Source organism: Electrona antarctica, assembly GCF_951216825.1.
Source record: "Electrona antarctica genome assembly, chromosome: 10".
Taxonomy (NCBI): Eukaryota; Metazoa; Chordata; class Actinopteri; order Myctophiformes; family Myctophidae; genus Electrona; species Electrona antarctica.
The window spans coordinates 10,293,630-10,310,909 of record NC_136791.1 but is presented as its reverse complement, the minus strand read 5'-3'; the positions used below and the strand labels follow the sequence as shown (position 1 = coordinate 10,310,909).

Here is a 17,280-nt window from a genome sequence, read left to right as displayed (position 1 = left end):
AATGGTCAAATAGAAATAAAATTAGGCAGAATATGATTCTTGTGCAAGTAGACATTTAGCAGCAGGTATATAATCAGTCTCTTGCGCAGATATGACTGTGATCCTATGACTCAGCAGATATAGAATCACTCTTGTGCAGGTATGACTGTGATCCTATCACAGGAGTCAGCACAGTGAGACAGATGGTCAACGGTGTCTAACTATGTGAGCTTCTTGGCTTTGTTGTAGAGGGAGTCGACCACTTTGCTCATGTTCTGAATGGTCTCCAGGGCTGCTTTGTATGTCTTGTCCACCAGTGGCTCATCAAAGATGATCAACAAACCTTCGCCTTGGTCCAAAATGCCGTGAAACTTCTTATCCAGAATCATCTGTGACAACTTCTTCTCCACATCTCCCTTAGGGAGTTTTATGAGGGTGGAAATGTGTGCTATCTGGACCCTGGAGAAGGGCTCTATGACCCTGATGAGGTTCTGTTCCAGCAAGTTGTCGTAGAGTTTGGTCAGGTGGGTGCTGATGATGTCATCGCTCAGTTCTGCTCTATACTCCGTTAGTGCCTTTTCAAAGTCAGCCAGAGACCTGTTCTTGCTTGCTTGTGCCACAGACTTCAATGAGTCTATCTGTCGGCCTGCATACCGCAGCGCCAGCTTCCCACTAATCAAAGCCTGCACGTCTTCCGCCGCATTGAGCATGATTTTGCAGAGCAGCATGTATTTGAGAGCAGTGATAGCTCTGGGGCTGTCAATGGAATTGTAGCCCTCGAAGGCTTCGTAGAAGTATGAGTAGGCCGTCTTCCAATCCTTCTCCTCCGCCGCATGGATGATCCCTGATTGCATGTCGAGTGAGCCCTGTAGTTTGGGTGGGCAGTAGATGGCATTGGCGGTGGTCCTGGCAGAGGTGAGGGCGGCGCGAGCCTTGGGCAGGTTGCTGAGGGCGTGGTATGTTTTACTCTCAAACAACTGAACATCCACCAGTAGAGCCTTGTCATCCATCTTCTTCAGCTCCTGCAGTAGCTGGGAGCCTAAATGTAGTGCTTCCTGGTAACGCTTCGTGTCAACATACAGCGAGACAAGACGAGCCTCCAGTGCCTGTCTGAGGAAGGTCCTCTTCTCTGTCTTCGCCCACTCGATGCACTCCAGGCAGAGCTCCACCTCCTGGCCTGTGGCGGCCTCCATGTCCAGCAAGAGGTCCAGCAGCAAGCGCACCATCTGCACTGCTTTGGCCTTGGAGATGGAGTTGAGGAAGGGACGCACATACTTCAGCAGTCCACCAAGCTCTGCAGCCTGTCCGGTCTTGGCCAGCAGACGGCCCAACTCAAGGATGCACTGCTCCTTTTCACGGACCGCCTCCTCATCACTCTCATGGACGTCGCGTTTCACTATTGAATGTAACCTGTCGATTAGGGCATTGCAATCGGCCATCTTCCAGTCACGGTAATCTGCTAGACAGTCTTTATATGACAGGCTAGACCGTCTTTATATGATAGGGCTAATGCCATAGGCGTGATGTGAGCACAGACGTAGAACAAACCATTGGCCAAATATGGACTTGTTTCTTATGTTTCTTAAGTGTTTCTGGTCTTCAGAACTGTGGATTGTATGCATCGCTGAGGACCCGAGAGAGTCATCCGACCAATATGTCCATATAGGCATTATGGAGATCCAGTTTTCCATAACCGTTGATTCGACCAATATGGGTGCTCTGCTCATATCAACTACTGAATAGGACCACAGTGGAAACAAGCCCTTGGGGCTTTTTCTGTTATCCTTTTAGCATTACTTGCGTAATTGTGGGCTTGAGTAGCGAGTCCACTATTATCGTAAGTATGCCCGGTTCCGCTTGCTCTCCGGGCTGTGACATCATGTGGGTCAACCAATAGGAAGACAGAGGGAGGGGGGGCTGTGACGCCATGTGGAGAGGGGAGGTTATTACTATGATGACTAGTATTAATGATGTCATAGTAGACTGACTCCATATGTGTGTCAGACATGTGTTGTTAACCTTCAGGTTACTGTGTTGTTATGTGACCCAACAACAAGATAGATGGAACAGGGCCTGTCGGCCCAGGCCCATGGGTCCAAAGATCAGGGTGACCCACTAGGGTAACACTTGCTATGTGTAACCCCTAGAGGGAGGCAGAGGTTAAGTGACAAGGGTATTTAAAGGCTTTCTGAGCAGGCAGGTAGCAGGTCTGAAAGCACAGCCTCACAACACTGCCAGTAGCTTGTTGAGAGAGGGGATGTTTGACTGTCACTCGGTAAGCCTATCCACTTGTTTTTTGTATTGTATATTTGTTTTATTTGTTTTTTGTATGATCTACAATGAAAGTATTTTTATATTGTCAGGTCTGCACTACTCGTATGTTGCGAGTTATAGCAAAAATCACACCCGTGTGACGTCACACACTAACCATAGCAACCGTGCTGGCCCCACGTACAGGTACACACATACACAGATACAGACAAAGCTGGTTGTTGGAGTGGTTTGCACCACTCAAAAATGACGTTATAGCAAAAATGATGTTATAGCAAAAATTACGTTATAGCAAAAATTATGTTATAGCAAAAATGACATTATAGCAAAAATTACATTATAGCAAAAATGATGTTATAGCTAAAATGATGTTATAGCCAAAATTATGTTATAGCAAAATGATGTTATAGCAAAAATTACATTATAGCAAATATGACGTTATAGCAAAAATGTCGTTATAGCAAATTTTATGTTATAGCAAAAATGATGTTATAGCAAAAATGATGTTATAGCAAAAATGATGTTTTTTTATGATTTTTTTTTACATGTCTTATTCCAACCGTAGGTTGCTTATTCCAGCCATAGGTTGCTTATTACAGCCGTAGGTTGCTTATTACAGCCGTAGGTTGCTTATTACAGCCAGATGTTGCTTATTGTATCCCTGTGTTACTTATTCCATCCGCTGTTTGCTTATTACAGCTGTAGATTGCTTATTGCAGCCGTAGGTTGCTTATTGCAGCCGTAGGTCGCTTATCACAGCCGTGGGTTACTTATTACCGCCGTAGGTTGCTTATTGCAGTTGTGGGTTGCTTATTACAGCCGCACGTTGCTTATTGCAATCGTAGGTTGTTTATAGCAGCCGTGGGTTGCTTATTACAGCCGTAGGTTGCTTATTACAGCCGTAGGTTTATATGATTTTTTATGTGATCACTATATATATATATATAAAAATCACACCCGTGTGAACTGAGTGGTGTAAGGTCTTATATAGCCTGTCTGACGTAATGAAATCATGTCTGATGTAATTAAATAACACCCGGGTGAACAGGGTGAACATAGCAACCATGCTCATTTTTTCTGCACAGACTAACAAAGCCAGTTGTAGGAGTGGTTTACACCACTCAAAAATATAAAAATCACACCCGTGTGAACTGAGTGGTGTAAGGTCTTATATAGACTGATCAGCTGTGGTCTGACGTAATGTCTGACGTAATGAAATCACACCTGTGTGAACTGGGTGACCATAGCAACCGTGCTAATTTTTTGAGCACAGACAGACAGACACGTAAACTAACAAAGCCAGTTGTAGGAGTGGTTTACACCACTCAAAATATAAAAATATAAAAAATCATAAAAAATCATAAATCATAAAGAATTATATAAAAAAATCATATAAAAATCATATACAAATCATATAAAAAGCATATACAACATCATATCATAGTAAAAATCATAAAAATTTATTTCTTTACATTTTTATATGATTTTTTTTAATGTTTTTTAATGTTTTTTTCAAGTCTTATTCCAACCATAGGTTGCTTATTCCAGCCATAGGTTGCTTATTACAGCCTTGCGTTGCTAATTTCAGCCCTGTGTTGCTTATTACAGCCGTAGGTTGCTTATTACAGCCGTAGGTTGCTTATAACAGCCGTAGGTTGCTTATTGCAGTTGTGGGTTGCTTATTACAGCCGCACGTTGCTTATTGCAATCGTAGGTTGTTTATTGCAGCCGTGGGCTGCAATAAATCATATAAAACATTAAAAAATATATTTTGATATGATTTTTTATGATTATTTGATTATTTTATTTATCGTCGAAAACCATGAAAAACGACATACTATAGTTATAGTATATTAATATCAACCATCAATCATTTGGTCCCCAGATAAATGATTGATAGTTAATAGCTAATTATATTAACATACGTTACATCATACTGTAGATGACATCATTGCATGATATCAGTGTTGACATCACTGATCGTGTCAGGGTCAACACATGTCTGTCATCATCATTCATTCATTCAAAATGAACAAATAGTGGGTATGCTTTGGGTCACTTTCAGTCGACAGTTCCAGTTAACGAGAGACATTCACACTTCATCATGGCACAAGCAGTGCAGAAACTGATGGCAAAGGTACCCACAATGGTCGACGCCACTGTCGCCTATTCCAGACCCCGGTTAGCGACCTTCTGGCATTACGCTCGTGTTGAGCTGGTTCCTCCGTCTCCTACTGAGATCCCCAGCGCTATTGAAAGTGCACAGAGCCTCATCAAGGGCTTCCAGACAGGACGCCTTGGACAAACAACAGTGAAGGACGCATTAAGGAATGGACTGGTGGCCACTGAAGTGTTGATGTGGTTCTATATTGGAGAGTGCATTGGCAAAGGAGGCCTTATTGGCTACAATGTCTGAGTTTTGGACCGCTAATACTGTTCTCCACCATGAGTCTCCACTTTGTTGTCCCGCTGTTTTCTTTTCTTTAATGTTTTGAAGTTTAATTTACGTCATAGTTAGCGAAATTTTGACCTAATTTATCCGTTCATTGTCAATGGCAAATATTGAGACGTGTGGGGACAAAATCTGTATATAGGAAAAGAAAAAAAAACTTTCAAACTTTAAACAAAACAAATTTCTGCCACTTTTACGACATGGCTCTGAGGTGATGCATATCAAATTTGTTAATATCGCAAACCGCGAAATTCACATACTGTTTTATATTTCTTTGAAATATATCTAACTTAAAATGTATAATGGATGGAAGTGATTTGGCTCAGGCTGAGACATTGCCCAAATATGGAGACTTAGATAGCCTACATCATAGATGTCTGACATCATAGACTGTCACGTGGGAGCCACATTCATTAACAAGATCTGCAAAGGTCTGCATTTGTATGTGATGTCTTAGACGCCACGCCGTAGCATAAGGCCTGAGAAATATAAACTGGAGAGAACATTAAAAGGAAAGAATCACCATGTACAAAAATGACAAAAATGGTTCCTCAAAAGGCAGCCCTAGCCTGGCTCAGCTCATGTCTGAACACAACCGGAATACCCAGGAAGCAGCAGGTGGCAAGGGTCTAGGCCTTTACTCACTGGGTGCTCCCCCCTCCCTGTCCCTTTCACCCGGAACGATGGGGACTTTGAATATATCCTCAGCACCTCTTAGCTTTCCACCTCCAGTGCCTTCCCTCCTTGCAGCTTCATCGAGTAGCCCGTCACCAGGCAACCCAAGGATGCCAGTATCTGACTCCACTCTGCTCCCTCCCACACCTGTTTTCAGGGGTCTCGGTTCTGTCCTTCGGAACAGCCAGGCAGTGGAAGTTGGGGAAGGAGACGGGCTCATGAAGACCATCGATCCCAATGGATGCCTGTCACTTGCTGATCTAATCCACTCGAACCGAAGCCCCACTCTCTGTAGTTCCATGCCCAGTCCCCATGGCAGTATGACTCCAGCAACACCAGTGCACACGCTCTCACTGTCTCAACTTGCCTCCCAGCATCAGAACAAGGACACACACATTCTCCCTCAATCGCAGGGCACTGCAAGACCAGCACAAACACACACTGGGTCCAGCTCAACCGGAACCGGGCCCCTACTAGGCCTTGACAGGCTGCATCCGTCTCAGCTGGCCCTGCAGAATCAATCCAACCACCCTTCAGGTCCTCAACCTGTCTGCACTCAAGCATTGAAACACCAAGAGATCAGACCGTCTGGCCTTTCGGATTCACTCTCTCTGTCTCAGTTGTTTTCTCAGCACCAAGTCAAAACGTCAGCCATCTCAAATGGGCCAGACTGTTCCCTCAACTCACTCCTTTCACCTGGGAACTTGCGTGTGGGTAAAGTATCGACCAGCAGTTTAAAATTGAACAGCGTCCAAGGTAAGTCACCTCCCAAACTAGGGAGGGAGGGAGGCCTCTCCCTTTCACCCGGAATGTTGGGGACTTTGAAAATGTCCTCAGCATCTCTCAGCTCGGCTCCTCCAGCCCCTTCCTCTTCCCTCCTTGTGGTTTCATCGAGTAGCCTGTCACCAGGCAAACCAAGAGTGCCAGTGTCTGACTCTACTTTGGTCCCTCCCACACCTGTTGTCAGGGGTTTCGGCTCTGTCCTTCGGAGCAGCCAGTCAGTGGAAGTTGGGGAAGGAGACAGGTTCATGAAGACCACCGATCCCAATGGATGCCCGTCACTTGCCGATCTAATCCAGGAACACTCAAACCAAAGACCCACTCTCTGTAGTTCCATGCCCAGTCCCCATGGCAGTATGACTCCTAAAGTGTCACAGAATCCAGCGACAGCGGTGCACACGCTCTCACCGTCTCAGCTTGCCTCCCAGCATCAGAACAAGGACACACACATTCTCCTTCAATCGCAGGGCACTGCAAGACCAGCACAAACACACACTGTGTCCAGCTCAACCGGCACCAGTCCCTTAATAGGCCTAGACAGGCCGCTTCCGTCTCAGCTGGCCCTGCAGAATCAATGCAACCACCCTTCAGGTCCATCTCAACCCCTCTGCATTCAAGAGCTGAAACTTCAAGAGACCAGACCATCTGGCCTTTCAGAGCCACTCTCTCTGTCTCGGTTGTCTTCTCAGCACCAAGTCAAAACAGCAGTCATCTCAAAAGCTCCAGAATATTCCCTCAGCTCATTCCTTTCACTAGGGAGCTCATGTGGGGGTACAGTGTCGACTGGCATTTTCAAAGTGAACGGGGCCCAAGATAAGACACCACCTAAACCATTCGGCCTGAACCCCAAACCCACTAGGTCGGGCCAGAACATCGATTTGAGAAAACCTGTGGCCCGGTCGGCAGACAAGTTTCTTCATAACTGTGCCAATGACCTCACTGCATGTGCCTCACCATCTGTATTCGCTGTGACCTTGTCACTCCGTGCCCCCAGCCAGAAGAACGGCAGAGAGAGGATGATGAAGGCCATCCTCCTGTACAGCCCACCAGGGGGCCGGATGCTGGTCAAAAGCCAAGAGCAGCAAACTCCTCTACAGCCAATTACACCATTCCACTTTGATTCACCCTCGCCCGACGACATTGTACGAGCCAATCAGAAAGAGGCTTTCACCAGGCACAAGTGAGCAAATCGGCTATTTTCGTCCTACAAACATTAAATTCTGACAATGAATGGAGAATCATAGTGTCTGAGCAAATAGACATGTTATGATCATGATGATGTACGATGATAAGAGCACCCCCACTTCACACGGGTGTGATTTTTCTCTCAATGTCTGGTCCAGGAACCACCATAGACCATAATGCACATGGTGGCCATCTTGCCATTAAGTTAATAGCAGGGTTGCAACTAGCCGCAATTTGCAATTGACAGCCCATTCATCCAAACATAAAAGTCCTATATGATTGTATTAAATGACGTCAAACTCATCAACATTGCAGGTGTACAAAAAGCTTGAATGATCCTCTAACTGCATCTCTAAAACGAGATGATACATCTCAAGGGGATATCCTCTAAATGAAATACAATTTCAATATATAACTAGTTTGTTTCATAATACAAATCCACCGTAGACATGTTATGAGATACTTTCTGTCAAGAAAGTTGGAGATTGGAAGTGCTCGTTGGTAATCCCTGCGTACTACCTGTTTTGAAATTGCAAATAATGTAGGAGGCAGTAGGGCGTTGCTTTACTGAAATCAAGTGCTCCAACACTGCAAATAAGTCTGAGATCACATGGTAACTACATTTCTTCTATTTTGCTGAATTAAATCTGGTATTTGTTGCACCATGGCAGGAGAAATATGAAGATCCCTACCTCCTGGTCTCTAAACTGCCACCGAGGAGGGGAAAGGAACTGGTTGGAATAACATGTTTCCTCCACACGCTACGTCCAACCGGGGAAGCTCCCCTGTCAGTTGAAAAGAAGCGGCTTGGACTCCTCATGCATTGAAGGAATCATGGGGGTCAGTCTGTTGCTCTCCCCAGGTTGGCAGAAGGAGTGCAGCACCCAAGATTACATTAGATAATTGACACTGGGTGAAAAAATGGGTTACACAATCTTAGGGGGGGATTCTTACCTCAAGTGTGAAATAAAACCGCGAACACTGTACAGTAAGTGAAGACTATTGGGAAGGAATACCCAATACCTCACCCACTCTTTTGAAATAAAGGTACATTTCAAATACTAGAGATTCAGGCCTGTACACAGCCCTCACATCTAGAGGTCGGCCCTACAGTAGGTCACACCGCCGACCCAACTAATATGACATATTTGTCACTCCTTTGATATATGACGTATTTGTCAGTCCTTGTCCCTATAATGCCCATATATAGAGATCGCTGTCGATGTCATCAGTATCCCCATATATGGGCATTCCCACTTTTGTGCCCATAAATGGAGATTTGTTTGCGGCTGATGCCATGACAACACATTGGGTACTAATATGTTTTGGCTGTGTAAGAGTGATGTCAAGAGGTCAGTCCACCTGCCCTCCCATTAGCCAATTTGAATATAGAACTAAAAATGCACTCTGTCGAGGTGCAAACTTCAAGCACGCAAGACAAGTACTGCTACTAACTAATGTCTATTACAACTGCTGTTCTAAATTCTTTAGACCTGTTATTGACCTTACACCAAACCTTGAAACGTACCTTAGTTATGTCACCATCAACAGCCAATAAGGGACCACCATTCCTCCCCCGACATACATACATACATACATACATACATACATACAATTAGGTATGCGGTCTAGTCTAACTTGGACTCAGGGGGGTGGACGCCTCTGCCTTGCATAGTCCCCAGTGAATAGGCAGGTTGCCCTTCACTGCAGGTAACCTTACTTTGGATTTTAAATATATGAAGGTATTGTAGGCTGGGATTTTACAAAAAAGCCCCCCTTTTAAATACATACATACATACAGACATACAGACCCATACATACTTATAAGGTATGCCATCTGGTGGCTAATGAACCAAACACATTCTCAGAAGTTGAAGCAGTTTTAGAGGACCCACTTTTAGGCCAGTGCAACAGAGCATGCTTTTGCCTTTTTTAAAACCTTACCCATTTTAACCAAATACATACATACATACAGTAGTGCCCAAAGCCCTATACTTCTGGCACTACTGGTTACTGACGGCTAGGAGGTTGTTCAGACGTGTGCTCTCTAATAACTGCAGTCCAACCGTTTTGTCGAGTTGATAAATGATATTTATTCTCACCGTTGTCCTATACTTCAGTAAGAAATTAATACATAAATAAACATCAGACCACAGCTCCCCAAAACACAGTTTAAAACAGTGTGCCTCTGCCTGTCAGCAACACCTAGGCTTAAATACCCTGGGTAACCATGGCAACTTTGGCCTCGCCCATGCCCTGCTGTGATGTCATCAATAACAAAGTTCATAATGGCTCTTATACATACATACATACATACATACATACATACTGTACATACATACTGTACATACATACATACACATACATACATACATACATACATACATACATACATACATACATACATACATACATACATACATACATACATACATACATACATACATACCCAGGCGATCACCAAACGTACCTTAGTTACGTCATAAGAATGTTGGTCCCTTATTGGTCAGTGGACAACACCGACATACATACATCATTATTGGCCAGTGGACAACACCGACCCAGCCCGCTCTGGTTGCGCAAGTAACAACTCTCACAGTGTAACTACTCACTTAATTTGGCTTAGGAATGTGACAAATTAAAAACAAAAAGATCTCCAGGAATTCAAGGAGTAATTGATAGACAATAAGTCGTTTTTGGGTAAAGCATTCCTGCAAGTCCATTAGGCCATATTGTGACGTTGCAATCAGAACTGCAGCATCACTCCCGATCTTCCGCCGTAGTCTGAAAACCCACCTTTTCAGACTCCATCATGGCCCATAGCACTTACCCTACCCCCTTAGACAGCACTTCTTAGACTTATATAGCATTTGAAACAGACTTATAGCATGTCATGTAGACAGCACAATAAGTGCATTGTATGTAGTCATAGCACTTCATAGTATATATGTACAGCATAGTATAGCACATATGTGTAGTTTATATGTATAGTGTCATTATATAGATATGTTCTAGTTATAGTTTATATGTATAGTGTCATTATATAGATATGTTCTAGTCACGGTCTCAGCTTACGCATGTTTCGCGATAAATGCATCTTGTTACATATGTGATGTATTCCCATGCTTTTTGTTCTTGCCTATTGTAAGTCGCTCTGGATTAAGAGCGTCTGCTAAATGCCTAAATTGTAAATTGTAATTGTAATTGTCCCTTTTCGTTCAGACAGCAGACCACTACTTATCCACACATTACTTTGTTGTCTGTCAAGTGGAAACCTTGTATGTCCATGTTTTCAGGAAATGTTTATTAATAGTTATTTAGTCACAAGCTCTATACTTTTCATTACCGGTAGTTCAATATTAATAAAACAGACACACTTTCGAAAGTAGTAAAAAAAATCACACCCGTGTGAACTGAGTGGTGCAAGGTCTTATATAGTCTGATCAGCTATGTCAGTGACGTCACACACCATAGTAACCTTGCTCACCTTTGCACGGACACGTAGGTACACAGGTACACAAACATACAGACAAAGCTGGTTGTTGGAGTGGTTTGCACCACTCAAAAACTATCTACAAGCTCACGTGTCGCCATATGGTGCGTGGTGAGCTTGCAGATTGGCTATTTGATACATGTGTGCGAAACTCTTGTGCAAGGAAGGAAGTATGGCATTCATTTACAAAATATCTTTTTAAAAAAAAAAGGGGAAAAAAGATATACACACACATTTGATAAATAAAATGTACATTACATTTGGAGAGAGTGAGAAAGATTTGGTCTCAGTTAACAGGCTTTCTTTTCTTTATTCAATAATAAATTCATACCATGACATTAACACCAAATATCTCAGTGGTTGTAAGTGGTTCTCAAAGTGGGGTCCAGAGCGGCCCTTGAAGGAGTTCCAGGGGGTCCCCAGCTAAATCTTGAAAAAGTTTAAAATATTTGGAACATATTTCAAACATTTAAACACTAATCTTTTATCACATAAAATATTTTCATATTTTCAGGCCAAATACGTTAATTTGCGGTCCTTGACATGAAAATGTTTGAGAAAAGAAAAAGAAAGAAATTCCATTCTCGTTTGGGTCAGAAAGGTTTGGGAACCACTGATCTAGAGTAGACCATGTCACTGTCACACTACGTAAGGTTTGTTCTTTGCCCAGATAGCTTACCAACACAAGCCTTCTCTCCTGTGTGAGTCTTCATGTGTGCCTTCAAATGTGAATTCAGACCAAAGCATTTGCCACAAACCATACAACTAAAAGGCCTCTCACCGGTGTGAGTTATCATGTGCCTCTTCATCGTTTCGTTACGAATAAAGCTCTTACCACAAACCGGACAACTGAAGGGTTTTTCCCCCGTGTGAGTCCCTATGTGTCTCTTCCAGACGGTTTTCCCACTAAAGCATTTGCCACAAATTGCACAACTAAAGGGTTTCTCCTCCGTGTGCGTCCTCATGTGCCTCATCAAGTCACTTTCTCCGCCGTAGCTTTTGTCACAAAATGTACAACTAAAGGGTTTTTCGACTACTGTGGGACTGTGTTGGACAGTCTTAACAGCAGTGTTTGGGTTTAAAGTGTACTGTGTTGTCCCAAGGTCATCAATGGCTTCTTCAGGGTCAGACTGACAGAACGGAGATGTTCCACAGTCCTCCTCATCAGCAACACTTTCCATGTACTGAGATGAGGTGCTGGCCACAGCCTCTGTCTCCCTGCTCTCAACACAGACAGACAGACAGACAGACAGACAGACAGACAGACAGACAGACAGACAGACAGACAGACAGACAGACAGACAGACACATTGAGTGATAGGTTCTGGTTACAATAGTTCACTAAAAGTTTACTAGAGTTAGAACAACATTTTAGTTAACTGAAATAAAAATAGAAATGTGACATTATTAAAAAAAAATGATAACTAACTGAGACCCTGTATACACGAGGACGGCTCGGGCTGTTAGCCGCGCAAGTTTGTAAACGATATAAAACTTTCCTGCGTCCACATTGCGGTTATGTTAATTATGCATGCCGTAACCGCTCCGGATTCCAGAGAAAGCTGTAGTACACATGGCCGGCCTGTAGATGGCCACCCAAACAAAAAAGAAAAAGCTGTAGTAGGTAAAATGCATGTGAATGCACAATCAACTGTAGCTGATGTTTTAATGATTTTACATAGGCCTACTAATATTCTCATAACTACCCTCTTCTGCAAGAAGTATAGGCTACAAAGTATACATAAGCATGAGATTCATAGGTTGCAGACCTTAAAGCTCACGAGGGGCAGCATGATGCATTGTGAATTTATGAGTTTGACTTTGGAGATTATATTCGGGGCACAATACTGCTGAATGTCAGATAATTGCTCGTTAATAGATTCCACCTGCTGCCTGCACAGCACTAAACATTTTGCTTAATCTGCAGCTAGTTAACAAGAGAAATTGTACATAGGCTACTATACAGGCCGTTTATCGAGGAATATGGACAGTAAATGATGGGTTTATCCTACCTGGGGTCTCTCAATGCAAAGCCGGTTTGAAGTTACACAAAGGCTTTGCCCGGCGTGACATTTTGGCTGCTTGCTTGCAATGAATATAATTTAGAGAGCAAGTTGAAGCATGGATAGCAGCTTTAGAATGTTTAATTTCTACCCAAGAAGACGAAGCACTTTGACGAGGTGAGTCTATGCTGCTGTTCTGTGCACCTGGCTGTGCTGCCTATCTTAGATATAGCCTATAATCCAGGGTTCCCCAATTAATTTTCCTCGAGGGCCATATTTTGACTAGGGTACCAGGCTGGGGGCCGAGTCCGCACGCGTGAGGTCGAGGTCTTGCCCTGAAAATTCATTTTCAGGGCAGGACCCCATTTGAAAAGGATGCCCAGTTTGACATGCACAGGCTACTGACCCCCATTTAATGCCATTTATATATATATTTTTTTTTTTATTCTTCCGCGGGCCGCCAGGGGGCGCTCCGCGGGCCGCAAATGGCCCGTGGGCCGCCTATTGGGGAACCAATCTATTCTACACTACACCGGTGGTTTCAAAATTAGCCGGTTAAGTCCCCAAAAACGCAGTCTCCGTGTGGCAGAAAGGGCAGATCGGCTAAATACTTGCCCGGGTAACGCAGAATACGTCCTTGTCTGGACATAGCATGAAACTGTATTGTGTGTTTACAAAAAATTATAATAATAATATAAAAGCTAATCAAAATCGTAGAGAAAATGTCCTTAGTTTGAGTGTTTGTCAATATTTCATAAATAAGTCTATAGTCTACTAAGTCTAGGCAGAATTTCAGAAAATGCTGAAGGCAAATCGTGTTAATTTATGACATCTGTGTATTTAGGGGTATTAAGGGGTGCTCAATCTAAATAAGGCATGTCTAGCTAAAAATGCCTGTCAAGGCCTCAAAAAATGGACCATTGAAGGATGGCGGCCACCACTATGCTTAAATATATATTTTTTTTTAAGGTAGAAACCTGATTGAATTTTTCATATATGAAGAATTGGAAACTGCTCGAAACTCATATACATTGTGAAAATTGTCTTTCATAGTTAGGGTTATTGACCAAGAAATGTATTCACCAATTAGATTGCAAAGGTGTCTGGTAACACACAAAAACTGAAATTGAAATTCAACTACCATAGGGGAACAAGGCAGGGTTGGAATTTGGAATGCAACATGAGCATACCTTGCATATACATATTTATGATTTCGATCATCATCTTCACGTTTCGCTGCTGGTGACGTCATCGTCGGCCAATCAGCCTCCTCTGGTCTTTGCAGTAGTTCCTCGTCTTCCTGCAGTTGTCACCATCATCAGATTTTACTAGACTATTTGATTTGATTTATTTATTTAACAGGGACAATGCACATGAATCAACACGTCATTTTGCAAATCCATGTAAATGGGCCAGAGTTCCCCATAGGTAGTCCCTGAGCAGGCTCTTAAAAGTGGTAAAAAGGATATCCACACAAAAAACATACAATACGAAAACAAGTAAACATATAGTACAGGGGGCAGTACAAATACAGTGTATTAACACCCATGACGCCAAAAACGCTTCGGAACCCATCAGATGACGGGTTAAGATTTAACCCTGAAGGTCGCCATACCTGTCAGATGGCGGGTTGTAAGGTTTATATCAATTCCAAGCAGCCGAAGCTCAAGACTAACCTTTCGTGCTGCCCAGGCTGCTAGACAGCACATCTGCGTTCTTCCCATCAAGAGGATCAATGCGCGCGCCTCCCATAAGGATCCACTCGTTGTCGTTTCTTTGCTGCTTATTTTATCCAAAAATACTCCAACGTTGTTGTTTTACTCCAATCCGCTCGACGTTAGGATGTAAATAGTGATTTCTGATCGCATCGCCATATTATCGCCATATTACTACGGCTGCTGCTCGTAAATCTTTTTGCTCCTCCTCTCGCTGTGTTGGGCTGTGTTGGCTCGAATTCACAGATATTGCCTGGCTGTCTGCGGTAATTTCACATGAACACCAGGGGGCGCTGAAAGTGCGATTTATTTGCGATTTATTTTATACTTCTTTAAACCCATTAAGACCTGGAACATATCTGTGTCACCTTAGCTTTTAACCACGTTAAACATTATTTTAAACTTTAACTGTTGAAAAATAGCAGATCTACAAGCTTGTAGATCTGCTATTTTTGAAAAATCGTGAAAATGTGATGCAAATTGTTGAATATATATTCTTTCACAACAAACATTTTTAACTCAAATCTTTGCTTCTGGGGGGGTCCCTGGTACAAAATATGGGGGTCAGCCAAATAGGCCTACATATAATTGTGGGGGTCCTTGACATTAGAGCCATTGAAATACGACAGTTACGACAACTCCGTTCACTTCATGGGGCCAGTCAAATGGCGGCTCTTCTACATCGACTAAATATTGGCGAAGTGCTAGGCGAAGAGTGACAAGTCCTGGACCGGAAGTTGGCAGAATGCACTGGACTCAGGCAACAGCCCAGCGTAAATTATCTTAAATTCCTTTATTTCAGATCGTTTTTTTAGTAATAGTACAACATAAACATTACAGAGACTTTAGTTGTCACTGTGCAATACTTTAAAACAGTTGTCATGTTGCACACATGCCTTCGTGCCTTCGTGGCAGCGGTGGCCGAACGGTTTGCGGAGCGGTCTTGATACCGGAAGGTCGCCAGTTCGAATCCCCGGACCGGCACGTTAAAATTACCACCGCTGAAGTGCCCTTGAGCAAGGCATTGAACCCCAACCATGAAATGTTCTATGAGCAGGGCGTGGCTGTAAACAAGCATCTCGAGCTTAGTCCACTTTCCCTGGGTAAACAAAGAACTTTGCTTTGAAAACAATGTATTTAAAACTCCAGCTTGTCACACTCCAGGGCAGCATGAACAGAGCTCGAGCACAGCTTTCTGACCCCTCAATGGCACAACTCTCTCAGCTATATGGCTCTGCTTGAAATGAAAAAGATTGAGCACCACTTAAATGCAAAGGTTCTTCCTACCTGTTCCTCTTTGATGAGTGGAGGGCCTGGTTCCTCCTGGAGCAGACTGGAGTTTTTGTCCTGATGTTCAGCAGATATCTGATCTTCACACACTGGGAAAAAGTCTAGAAGAATAGAAAATTACATTTTCTAACATGTATTAATAACTTACAATGTTTTTATTGTGATGTATTTTTTTCCTATGGATGTTATCATCATTGCTAAGACCATTACACTGATATGAATTGTTCATTAATATAATGAACAATTTATTATAGCCTACGTCTTGCAGATCGACTATTTTACAGAGACAGAGAGAACAGACACTCAGCCACAAAGGTGCACTACATACTTATGGACTTTTCTGTTTCATGAATGGGCTGTCAATGGAAGGTATGTGACATGAAATTATATAAAATAAGGGTTCCATGGGTTAATTTATAAATACTAAAACATATTTTATATGTAATGTGTTTAATACTAATACTATTATATAATTACATAATTATGTGATATAATGTAAAATACTAGGACTAATTCCGTACCATGGTGTTGTTGGTGGTATAGTTCCAGGGTTCTGATGAAAAAAGTGAAAATATCGTCCGCTGCGGCGCTCAATCGCTCATTGACGAACAACCGCAACGTCTCCACGTCACACATTTTACTCTAAATTCAAAGTAACAAATTAATAAAGAAACAAAGTAGCCTATGTGGTTGTTGGTTGCAGATGCAGTATTCTTCAGAAGCTGGTCCATAAATAAACCAACCGTTGAGCTGTTACTTTTTTTCTGTGGCCAGGCGTATTATATTGTAACACTTATTGATAAATTAACGCTTATTTATGTACTTATTTACTTATATTTACTTAGTTTCTGTTCATTTTTTACTTCTCCAGACGCCTTGGTTTTCTACCGTTTTCTACACGAAGCTCCCTGCACGTGACGTAAACAATGCAAGAATAAATACTTCCGGGTCTTCTTCTTCTTGCTTCCGGCAGGCTGTACACTGGCAAGTGTAATGCTGCCCTCCACAGGCGATGGGTAGGCTATGCTTTTCCCTGATCAGTGGAGTGGAGAAAATTCAAGACTGTTCTTCCAACATTCTGGAAGTTTGCCTCTGGTGTAAAAAATAGCCTTACTTCGAGGCCCTGGTCTGGTTCACAAACATCTGCTGTCTCTCATTCCTGTAATTCTCACATGAGAACAAGACATGCAGAGACAGTACATGCTGTACCGTCTCTGCCTGTCCACACTGACAGAGCCTATTCTGGGTGTTTACCTATGATATTTAGGTAGATGGCAAGACCACATTGACCCAATCTCAGCCTGGTCATAACAATGTCATCCCTTCTCCCTGAGTTCACACTACTCTTCTTTTGATCGATGCTTGTATGGTAGCCTAGTACAGCCTCCCTCTTTCCTCCTCTGCCCACTCTTTTTGCCACTGTCTTTCTAGTTGCTC

At 42.9% G+C, this 17,280-nt stretch overlaps 3 protein-coding genes across 3 annotated transcripts; 1 reads left to right on the top strand and 2 right to left on the bottom strand.

The window, feature by feature from the left end:
* Positions 1 to 200: 200 nt before the first annotated feature.
* LOC306931538 (26S proteasome non-ATPase regulatory subunit 11A-like) lies at positions 201 to 1,418 on the bottom strand (the record flags this gene model as incomplete). The annotated part of the gene is made up of 1 exon (XM_079512943.1): positions 201 to 1,418. One exon carries the CDS (start codon positions 1,416 to 1,418, stop codon positions 201 to 203), a length of 1,218 nt encoding a protein of 405 aa, XP_079369069.1.
* Positions 1,419 to 4,354: 2,936 nt separating this feature from the next.
* On the top strand, positions 4,355 to 4,666 carry LOC306931537 (ATP synthase subunit g, mitochondrial-like; the record flags this gene model as incomplete). The annotated part of the gene is made up of 1 exon (XM_079512942.1): positions 4,355 to 4,666. One exon carries the CDS (start codon positions 4,355 to 4,357, stop codon positions 4,664 to 4,666), a length of 312 nt encoding a protein of 103 aa, XP_079369068.1.
* A 5,983-nt stretch (positions 4,667 to 10,649) lies between these two features.
* LOC306930697 (uncharacterized protein) lies at positions 10,650 to 16,777 on the bottom strand. Its single transcript, XM_079511795.1, has 4 exons — positions 16,365 to 16,777; positions 15,841 to 15,944; positions 14,029 to 14,138; positions 10,650 to 12,053 (listed from the first exon to the last, which is right to left on the bottom strand). Exons 1-4 carry the CDS (start codon positions 16,477 to 16,479, stop codon positions 11,480 to 11,482), a joined length of 903 nt encoding a protein of 300 aa, XP_079367921.1. The 5' UTR covers positions 16,480 to 16,777; the 3' UTR covers positions 10,650 to 11,479.
* Between the last annotated feature and the right edge of the window lie 503 nt (positions 16,778 to 17,280).

Coding starts and splice junctions, on each gene's coding strand:
- LOC306930697 (XM_079511795.1), bottom strand. CDS start 16,479: ATGTGTGACGTGGAGACGTTGCGGTTGTTCGTCAATGAGCGATTGAGC. Junction 15,945..16,364: donor ATACCACCAACAACACCATG/GTACGGAATTAG, acceptor CTATTCTTCTAG/ACTTTTTCCCAGTGTGTGAA. Junction 12,054..14,028: donor CATAAATATGTATATGCAAG/GTATGCTCATGT, acceptor TGTTGAGAGCAG/GGAGACAGAGGCTGTGGCCA.